This window comes from Bidens hawaiensis, unplaced genomic scaffold, assembly GCF_021521415.1.
Source record: "Bidens hawaiensis isolate Kalapana, Puna unplaced genomic scaffold, B.hawaiensis_p1.1 tig00014295_1, whole genome shotgun sequence".
In the NCBI taxonomy this organism is placed as follows: domain Eukaryota; kingdom Viridiplantae; phylum Streptophyta; class Magnoliopsida; order Asterales; family Asteraceae; genus Bidens; species Bidens hawaiensis.
Window position 1 is genome coordinate 248531 of NW_027492230.1, and position 10765 is coordinate 259295.

The following is a 10765-nucleotide window of genomic DNA, read 5'->3' on the forward strand; positions in this document are numbered from 1 at the left end:
GACTTAGGCATTAAGCCTTTATAATATTTTAATATTATTTTGGTCGGACACTATGCCTACCTTGTTTCGGCTTAGAAGTGCCCTAGATACTTGGGCAGCACTTCGACGCCGCTCGCTTATCAACTTTTACTTGATCAATACTTTCTTCCACACTTGGCACGCCTTTCGAGACGTCCACACTTTTGGCACGCACTTCGAGAAATTCACCGGGTCGTCGGGAAGTACTTCCTTCTTGTTCGGGATGTCGGGGAGTGGCACGTAAATCGAGGTAACGGGCACGGAAAACGAGGTTTCAGGGCATGTTTATCGAGACCGATCGTTGGCACGTATTACGAGGTAGAGAGAGAAAGTTAGAGAGAGAGTAAATGTGTGTTTTGAGGTGTGAGAGGGCTGAGTTCGTGACTGCCCTATTTATAGCAATTTTTGGATCCCATCGCGGTACGCGATGGGTCACTTAGAAGCCTATCGCGTACCGCGATATAGGCTTGATGACGCAGTGTATAAACCTGCCACGTGTCAACACGTGGCAGGCGTTGTGACGCGTGGCACCACGTGGCGGCACGTGGCACACGTTGTGCCACCGCTTGCCACGTGGCACACGTGTCACAACGTGTCAGGCCACGTCATCGCGTATCGCGATGACGTTGGCTTAATGGCGGTCGCGTACCGCTATTGACTTTGTCTAGAAGCTTTGACCAAGTCCCATCGCGGTACGTGATGGGATTGTCTTTTGTCCTGTCGCGTACCGCGAGAGGACAAGAAAACAGAATTTTCATTTTTGTCCTTTGAGTTTAGAAATTGGCAGAATTGGTCCATTGACTTTGAAAACTTGACACTTTTGGCCCGAATTTTACGTGATGTTACAACCAGTAATCGGATATATCGGTATATCATGGATGCAGCGGAATACTCGCTTTTACTTATTCAAATATTTGACTTGTTTATCTAACTAATATATTAAAGCAACACATGTTTTCCACATGGCTTTCAAATATATCATCAACATTGGATGTCAACTAATCAATTTCCATTTATACATATTACACCTAATTAACTATTTTTTAATCACCATTTATTCAATTTAATAAATTTTAATGTTAAATGATGTAATAGTTAATGCATTTATTAATATTTAATATTTATTAATTAGCTCAATTAAACAAATTATGACTTTCTAAAAAATATATTATTAACAAAGATAAATTTATTATTCATGTCTTCTTTGTTTTTATGTTAATTAAACGGGCGGATCACACTCATATTTAGTTCAAGTAAATGGGTTTTTTTAGTAAAATTAGTTCGGGTTGAAACATGTATGAACTAAAAGTGTTTGGGTTGAAACAGATTGTTTTACTATAATATCAAATTGGTACGGTTAAAAAATGCATGTCAAAAAGGGTTATAATTCAAATAAATTCCGGTCGAATCGTGTTATTTTAAATCACAGTATTTTCCAACATAAAAATAAAATTCATTATTCATGTATTATTAGTTTTATATTATTTTAAATAGGCGGTTCGGTTCAAGTTTCGTTCATATAACAAGTTTAGATCAATGTGTTTTTTGAATAAAATAAGTCTGAGTCAAAACAAGTTGTTTTAAAAGAATATCAAATTAGTTCGGGTAAAAAAAAAGAGTTATGATCAAAATAGTTTGAGTCGAAACGGGTTATTTCAAATGATAATATTTTCCAACTTAAAAGTCAAATTCATTATTCATAGTTGGTTCAAAACAAGTTTGTTGAAACAACGAGTACTTTCAAATCCGATGGAAACTTTTTACATTGAATTATTTTCTTTATGAACAATTTATGTTTTAATCCTTCGTCACTATTATATTTAATGTAATATAATTTCATTTCTGATAAATTGTTAGACCTTACTACATTGTTTGGCATTATTGATTTTTTTTAAACAATTATAATTGTATCATATGCTATGACATATACTTCATGTTTGATTTCATATATAACTTGTATCGAATATATAAACAATTTTTATTGACGTTATATTATTTTTCAGCCTGTGTAATACACAGGTTACTAGCCTAGGAAATAAGATCAAATACATTTTATTCTTAACATGAAAATGGTGAGAACCAATTTGTTGTTATGATTAGGTTTATTTTTATAGGTGTTTGCTGCTATTTTTTGTTCGTATTTGCTAATTTTCGATTATGAGACGTTATAAGTATTTGCTTATTTATATTTTGTTGTTATTATTAGATGTTTTCTTTTGTTGTTATAAGTATTTGCTGGTATATGTTGTTATTATTTTGTTCTTGATTTTGATTCTTTTGTTGTAGTTTTTAGGTTCTTTTCTTTGTTATTATAAGTCATTGTTTATGTAGATTGGTATTGTAGTTGGTATTGTTTCTTACGTTCGCATTTTTAAATAAATTGGCATTATTTTCTACGTACTCATGTTAAGATCAAAATGTACATGAACCTTCCCCACTAGCCTAGTTAAGTACTAATGAAATCAATCATCGAATTTCATTCCAAATAAGTTATCAGTTCATAAGATTTTGATTTAATGAATTAACTACACTAGCATCAGTTGTGAAATCATATTGCTGTTACAAAATAGGCTTCAGTTGGGAAATAAAATACTTACTAAATTACGTTATATCATATTATTAATTTATTATTATTTACGTTGGAAGTCTTGTTCATTTCTTTATGTTTAATGGAGAAGTAATCATGCATTTACTCTCTTGCACAATTTATCAAAATATTTAATTATCAATTTTCCGATAACTGAAATTTTGTTAAACCCCATTAATTAACCATTGGCATTAATATTCTCATAGTATATATATTAGTTTAACTATCAACATTTTAGAATAAGCCCTGCAACACCTTTTCTTGAATTGATTATTTCTGACTCGGTTTCTTTTGAAAAATATAGACAATAACCACAATAGCATAAAATACACGCACCAAATACACAGCAATATACAACGATGAAGCCTGCTTCCGGTTGTGGCATCTCTACAATCATTTCTGTTCTTCTTTTGTGTTTCTTGTTATTTTCGTCAGTTTTCTCCTCGAAGGACTTTCGAGAAGAAAACAAAACTTCCATAGAAGGCAACAAGTTAAAGAATATGCACTCTATTAATGCTCGTCTTAGAAAGATGAACAAGCCTTTTGTTAAATCAATTAAGGTAACTCTTATACTCTATTTGGTGTTTTGATGGTTTATTCTTGTTCTTATTACTATTTCTATTTGTATTATTTATATAATATATACATTTATATTTTCTTGTAGAGTCCAGATGGCGATATAATAGATTGCGTGTTATTTCATCTTCAACCAGCTTTTGATATTCCTGAAATAAGAGGAAAAATGTCTTTGGTATGTTTAAATTATATATACACATGAATAGTGGTTTTGAGGGGTTTTAGCTTTGTACAATATTTTAATTTCTTTACTTGTTTGAAAATAAAATTATATTAAACAGACTCCACCAGAGTTACCGAAAGGGCATGATAATGCAGGAAATAGTCAAGAACTCAAGCAATTGTGGAATTCGAATGGTGAATCATGCCCAAATGGAACCATTCCAGTTACAAGAACAACTGCTAGCGACATTATTTCGTTTTCTAAATTTGGAAAGAAATATAGTAGAAAAGACATCCCATCCTCACCAGCCCATGAGGTATACACTTTTTATTTATGCTTTCATTATAGTAAAGCAATTACTGTGTTGAAGATCACTAAAAGGATTATATAATGAACACTAAAAGGATTATATAATGAACCTGAACATTACATATATACTTATTTGTGTTGTAAATGTGTTTTAATCAAGTGTAATTGGGTTATACATGCCATACAAGGGTTGAGGCATGTTGAAAAGAGGTTCGTGGATGTAGCTTATAAATTATATATATACAACTCAATCTGAATACGACTCGTTTATTAACGGGCAACTCAAAATATGATATTTTAGATTGCTCGATGAAACTTACGACCATATTTTATGTTGCAGCATGCATTTGGGTATGCAAATAATGGAGAATTTTATGGAGCAAAGGCGCTTTTAAATATATGGAAACCTATTGTTGATGGAGACGATTTTAGCCTTTCACAAATCTGGGTTTTAGGTGATGTTCCAAATCGTCCCGTCAACTCTGTTGAGGCTGGTTGGCAGGTAATTTACTAGTTTGAGTCTCGTATACTATACGGGTAATTCATGAAAATATAATATTTAACAGAAAACACATAAATACGCGGGTAACAAATAACGGGAGTGTTATTGTTTGTAATTTAATATCTTCTTTGTTATGACAGGCTTACCCAAGTCATAATGGTGATAGTCTTCCAAGATTATTTACTTACTGGACTGTAAGTTTTATGTTTATTAATTATATCACTTTCTATTCATATTTATTTCTCCTATGTTTTCGGTTGTTTCAAATAACATTAACTATTTAATTTTTGAACTAATTATTTGGTATTCTATTATTACTTATGTTAAAATAGATAAAAAAATTATTTATTTTATTTATTGAACGAAACAATTCATTTATTTGTTACATGTATATGGTATTATTTTTCAAATATATTGCTACTTATGGTTTAATATACAGCCTAATGGGTACCGGTCCGGTTGCTACAATTTGGAATGTCCAGGATTTGTCCACACCAGTACAAGGATATCTCTAGGAGCTGCTATAGCTCCAGTATCAACATATAACGGTCAACAATACGATGTTGCTTTTATGATATGGAAGGTAAATTTTTAATATAATAAATACAAAAATGACAAAAACGTAGTTGTAGTTTATGTTTTAATGCTGAGCTTTGCAGGACCCAAAAAGCTCAAACTGGTGGTTGAAGGTGGGAAATGAAGTAATCGGATATTGGCCGTCAAGTTTATTCACAGATCTTCGAGGTCATGCAACGACGATTGAATATGGTGGAGAAGTGTTTTCAACAAACTTGGGTAGCCACACATCAACTCAAATGGGTAGCGGTCACTTCCCAAATGAAGGTTACAAAAAAGCAGCGTATGCTAGGAACTTGGAAGTGATTAACTACTATAACCAGTTAGTTGATGCTCCTAATTTGATGACATCAGCCGAGAAACCAAATTGTTATGATGTTCAAAGTGGATTTAATAATGTATGGCGTAATTATATATTTTTTGGAGGATCGGGACATAGTCCAAATTGCCCTTAAGAAAATATATGTAGATCTTGAGCATCCATCATTTCTTTCTTACAAATAAATTAAATATATTTCTCCTCTAATTTATTGGTTAGTTGCTTAGCTTCTTTTTTATTGTTTGATCAAAGTTTTTGATAATTAGATTTATATTAAAATTAAAAGATCCGAAATGGTATTAAAATTATTATATTATTAAACTTAATAATATAATAAGACTTATATTAAAATTAATAGATCAAAGTTTCACTCATATTTATTGAGTTTACACAGAAATGGTAACAGATAAGTTTAGATCTTAATAATACCAATAGAAATGGTATTCCAGATCCGAAATTGGGAAATAAGATGAAAACGAGTGAAACCGAACAAACTCAATCAACAAACATAACTTCAATGATTAGCCTATGATAATACAATAATGATCCTGCTATTCTACTATATTACAACTACAGAAAACGGTTCTAACAACGTGCCTGATGAGCGTGGATTATTAGTATAGTTAATTTTATCATGTTTTATCGAGGGTTTAAACTTACAGAAAATGATTTTTATGCTAGACTAAGTCACTAAACACACACAATAAGGCAGGTGACCCTATCAGGTAGTAGTATAGCTTATGTAAGAACCGAGTATCGAACCTAAAGAACAAGACTTCCTTTACTCATTTTTAGTTACTAAATAGTCACCTTAATTTTCTTTTTAAGATGAGGTACGTTTGAGTGCAAGAGAAAAGTAAATATAGTGATTGTTGTAAATAGAGAATATATGATCGACACGATATCGCTTTAGGTATCAAATTAGCTTGGTACAAGTTAATGTTAAGTTACTAGTTTGTTTGTCTGCGACTGTAAACATGTAGACGTTGTTATAATGTTTCTGGCTCAAGGGCTGTAATTAGGCTGTAATTAGTAAGTTAAATTATGTTTAATTGTTATAGTGGAAGGGCTCCTTGTTGGCAGTGACGGATTCAGAAAATTTTGCCAGTGGGTGCAAAAACGGTCAACATAGAACGGGTCAAGTCAAACTAAAATGGGTCAAACCAAAAAGGGTCAGGTCAAATGAAATTACAATAAATAAACCACGTATAGAAATACATATTACCAAATACATATTACAGTTGATAAAAACCTTTGCATAATTGTTACGGCACAAAACGCTTTTATTTACAAATAAAAAAAATTAAAGTTAAATAGTGTAGAATTATAAAAAAGAAATGATACTCTGAATACTATTATATTTTGGTCTAATTTTTATTATGATCCAATTAAACTAACAAAATATATCACTATATTAATAACTAATTGATGAAGTAGTTAGACAATTAAATCATCTAAGCTTAATTGTTATTTTGTGAAAGAAAAACTACATTTGTGCTTGAAAAGTTGGCTCGGAAAGTTGAGTTTGGGGCACTAAAAAATACGGATGGGGTATTTGGGGTCTTTGAACCTAATATAGTAGAAGTTTATAGAAGAAAATACGAATTTGAAGGGGTGCATACGCTCCCTCTGGCTGAATACTGAATCCGCCCTTGCTTGTCGAGTTTACCGCATCCCTCAGTCCTTCGCAAAGCTTATTGATTAAGCCATCATCCGCATCTGGGATATTTACAACAATTTATTTTCTTTCCTCTGTGATACAACATTAAGGTCACCACATGCCCCTATGCTATCTCCGAATCATGGACAAGCTTAGATCTATGACCGCGAACATGTAGAAGTTGTATCATTCATGATATGAACGATATGAAGTTGGGGCATTTTCTTTTCTTGTTAAGGTGATTGATCTTTATTAACTGTGTTGAAATATAGTAACGGAAATGGTATAAAGGCGTACCCATATGTAGTGCTTGAAAAGAAATTGGTTTTTGACTATTCGGTTTAAAGGTAGTAGAATGAGTTATGTTACACAAGTTAGATGCAAACATTTATAGCTAACAAAGTGGTCATTTCGAGGCATTTTTGCTTCCTGAACACGTTCTGTTTTCGAAGCTTTAACATGTCATTTTTTATTAAAAAATACTATTTTACAAAGGAAATGAATATAGGAAGCTTGGTAGGGAGCATTATGTTAGAATCAACAATAAATATGACCATTTTGAGTTTATTTGAGGGCTAGTTTATAACTTTATTAGACTGATATGTTTTTATTTTATTACAAAACCCAAAACCCGTGTAATACACATATTTCTAACCTACTAACTAATCTGTAGCAAGAGAAAAATAAATAAATAATTAAAAAGTGGACGGAGGATAAGCCACGACAAGAGAGTTCATAATACTCATCTCTATTACACACGTGGCAAATTATTCCACCACGACACTCCCCGGCCCACCTTCCTTTTTCCCTTTTAAATGCAACGATCACAACACCACTTCACTGTCCAAATTTTGTTTTTTACATGCAATCTTTACAAACTTCGTTACAATATAGGTTTTAATCATGGGAAGAGCTCCATGCTGTGAGAAAATCGGGTTGCGAAGAGGTCGGTGGACTGCCGAAGAAGACGCGATACTGTCTAACTACATTCATGTCCATGGTGAAGGTTCTTGGAGATCATTGCCAAAAAATGCAGGTAATATCTGAATTAGTATTTCTTATGGCTTGTATATAAATTTTAACACTAATTAACTAGTTGACATGTTGAACATATATAGGGTTGCTAAGGTGCGGGAAAAGTTGCAGGCTGAGATGGATAAACTACTTAAGATCTGATTTAAAGAGAGGAAATATATCCGGTGAGGAAGAAGATCTCATTATCAAGTTGCATGCCACCCTTGGTAACAGGTTCTCACATTTTCTTGAAATATAATTTTACACAATTAAATGTTGTAGATGTTTATTTAAAAATGGGTTGACTAAAGGTACCCAAACCTTTTATTTCATGCATCTTCACCTCTAAAAACGTACATCAAATTATAAAATGTTCACATTGTGTTACATAGCTAGTTGCATCTATCTACGACGGTACTGTTCATCACTCAAACATATAGCACATAAGCACATCATTCCAACTTTGGTATACCTGAATGACATAAGTATTTACAGTGACGGATCCAGGAATTTTTTTAAGTGGGTTCACTGTATTTAGATGTTCTAAGTTTATACGACCGGAGAAAATTTTAGGCTCGGTTCGATAGTTCGGGTCGGTTTGACGGTTCAAATCCTGTAAGGTTAATCACGTAATAAAAAATCCGATGCAACAACAAAAAAACAAACTTCCTCAATAGCTAATTTTCTAGTTTGGGCTGGCTCAAACCATTTTGAAGGTCTAAAGCATAATAAAATTTTGATACCTTATCCAAATTTCATTAGTTTGAATCTTCCATTATTCAGCTTGTTATAAGATTTAAAAATTCTAACTAAAGCATTCAATTTAGTTTTATACATATTAAGACCATAGTTTTAAAAACTTTTTACTAAAAAAGAGCAATTAAAGAAACATCAATAAAGGAATATTAAGCTAAGGGTTAATGATTCTTACCGTAACATCTTATCTAGGATAAGTGTGACCTTTGTAGCAATTTTCAAACAAAATATTTGTGTGTAATTAAAAGCATGCTAATGCATAATGTATTTAAATAGTTGAAGCATAGAGAATGAATGCATTCAATCAAACATGATATTGTATTTAAAATAAAAACCAAAACATTAATAATTGAAATCCTAGGTTGCAGGGTTATGTGCAGTTGCTGTGGAAAAAAAATTCATGCTCACGATGGGATTTGAATTTGGGTTGGGATTACAAGAAGCAGGATTCTTTACCACTAGACTAAAGTTGAATTTGTGTATGCGTTCACTCAACGTTTTATATATGGGTTCACTACCATAATTTATATAGACATTTTATAAAAAATCCGAAACTCAATGGGTTCCCGTGAACCCGCACCTTGCATGCTAGGTCTGCCCCTGAGTATTTAGGAGTATGTTAGTTGCAGTTAATAAAAGATATTTAGTATTAACGTGTTGTTAATGTCTTTTTGTGTGTTTTTGTTGTAGTTGGTCATTGATAGCCGGACATTTGGCCGGAAGAACAGACAACGAAATAAAAAACTACTGGAACTCTCATTTGAGTCGCAAAATCGACCCTTCCTCCCCAAAAGTTCCCACCAAACGCCGCATGAAGAGCAAGAAACCTCGTAGAAAAACCTCTACAATACCATTGCCTGAAAAACAAAATAACATGATTAATATTCCTTCGGTTGGTGGAGGTGGAGAAAGCATGCATGATTCTTCTACTTCCGGTGGGGAGATTAAAGATATCGAATTTGATGATTGCTTATATGATGAAAGTCTGCTGATGGATCCAATTACTGGGGTGTTGCCTTTAACTAATGATCAGGAAGATGTGATTAATAATAATATTCATATGAATTCTTCAAGCTCATCAACCAATGATAGTAGTCAAGTAAACCAGGTTGACTGGGGCTTGGAATGGGATTTTGAAGGTGATGATAGCATGGAAGTGTTAGGGTTAGGTTTAGGAGGTGAGGAAGAAGATGATATCATGTCATGGCCATGGGAGAGTGAAGAAGAAGAACAAGTAGGGGTGGATGTACAGAAGCAAGATGCAATGATTGCTTGGCTTCTCTCTTAGTTTCTTTTTTCTTTTCTTTTTTTGTTTTGTTTTTGGTTTTCAGATTTGTGAGGTTAAATTTGTTCACTATACATTCATTGTCCCATTGATTATCATAAATTTTAGTTATAAGTAATATATTATTTGGTTGTTTGATAATGAATTGTATCAGGTTATACATTATGTAATTATTTGGTTATATTATTCCAAACCTGTTTTCATTTATATATGAAACACGGTTTTAGAACAGGATATATTATTAGGCATCTAATTTGACAGTTCTTTTAATAGCCGGAATGAATATCGAGTTACCTTATACATTTAGTGTTGAAAGATAGTGAAAATGGAGTTTTTAGTTAGTGAAAATATGATCTTATGCTGGCTGTGAACATAAATATTATATGTAATTATTATTTTCTTGGTTTGTGTTATCCTTGATGAGAACTTTGCTTTGCAAAGCAAAAGCATATCCTATACGAAGCTAAAATAAATAATTAAAATCAATTTTCAAAGTTGTGTTTGAAATGAAAAAGATGTGAAAATAGGCAAGAATAACAGGAGGAAGGTAGAAACTTTAAGTGGTACTAAATAAATTTTATACCATTTCAAATAAAATAGTTCAATTACAATAAAAGAGGCACGTAAGTGGTATACAAGTATGAAGATTTCCTTTCACGTGTATTGTATAAAATGAATAAGCGGGGAGTCAAAAGGATAGTGAGCCGAGGACATATTATGCTTTATGTGGTATCATGTGCTTGAGTCTTTCCTAGAAGTACACTCTACTTCGATTGTTCAATCTTAGGAAACAATCGTGTTGAATGAAGACACGCAACATGATATAAACAACTATTGTTGATATTAATTCTTGTTATTGCAATTGTAAAACACACATTAATCATTTACTTTACTTCCGGTCATCATTCGCTGCAGATGATGTAGATACTGGAGAGTTCGATCTGATAGAAATGTGCAGAGCTAGTTGCGGTTAGGTTAAAGAAGAGGACATGCATTAGAT

The 10765-nt window shown here is 32.5% G+C and overlaps 2 protein-coding genes across 2 annotated transcripts; both read left to right on the forward strand.

The window, feature by feature from the left end:
- The first annotated feature begins 2964 nt into the window (after positions 1 to 2964).
- Positions 2965 to 5188, forward strand: LOC143546251 (protein neprosin-like). The gene is made up of 8 exons (XM_077037953.1): positions 2965 to 3165; positions 3270 to 3356; positions 3463 to 3732; positions 3814 to 3873; positions 3967 to 4155; positions 4296 to 4349; positions 4529 to 4738; positions 4815 to 5188. The coding sequence occupies exons 1-8, from the start codon at positions 2965 to 2967 to the stop codon at positions 5184 to 5186; spliced, it is 1443 nt and encodes a 480-aa protein (XP_076894068.1). The 3' UTR covers positions 5187 to 5188.
- A 2183-nt stretch (positions 5189 to 7371) lies between these two features.
- On the forward strand, positions 7372 to 9988 carry LOC143546236 (transcription factor MYB123-like). Its single transcript, XM_077037941.1, has 3 exons — positions 7372 to 7746; positions 7829 to 7958; positions 9171 to 9988. Exons 1-3 carry the CDS (start codon positions 7614 to 7616, stop codon positions 9766 to 9768), a joined length of 861 nt encoding a protein of 286 aa, XP_076894056.1. The 5' UTR covers positions 7372 to 7613; the 3' UTR covers positions 9769 to 9988.
- The last annotated feature ends 777 nt before the right edge of the window (positions 9989 to 10765 follow it).

Coding starts and splice junctions, on each gene's coding strand:
- LOC143546251 (XM_077037953.1), top strand. CDS start 2,965: ATGAAGCCTGCTTCCGGTTGTGGCATCTCTACAATCATTTCTGTTCTT. Junction 3,733..3,813: donor AGATCACTAAAAGGATTATA/TAATGAACACTA, acceptor GTTTTAATCAAG/TGTAATTGGGTTATACATGC. Junction 3,874..3,966: donor TTGAAAAGAGGTTCGTGGAT/GTAGCTTATAAA, acceptor ATTGCTCGATGA/AACTTACGACCATATTTTAT.
- LOC143546236 (XM_077037941.1), top strand. CDS start 7,614: ATGGGAAGAGCTCCATGCTGTGAGAAAATCGGGTTGCGAAGAGGTCGG. Junction 7,747..7,828: donor ATCATTGCCAAAAAATGCAG/GTAATATCTGAA, acceptor GAACATATATAG/GGTTGCTAAGGTGCGGGAAA. Junction 7,959..9,170: donor CATGCCACCCTTGGTAACAG/GTTCTCACATTT, acceptor TTTTTGTTGTAG/TTGGTCATTGATAGCCGGAC.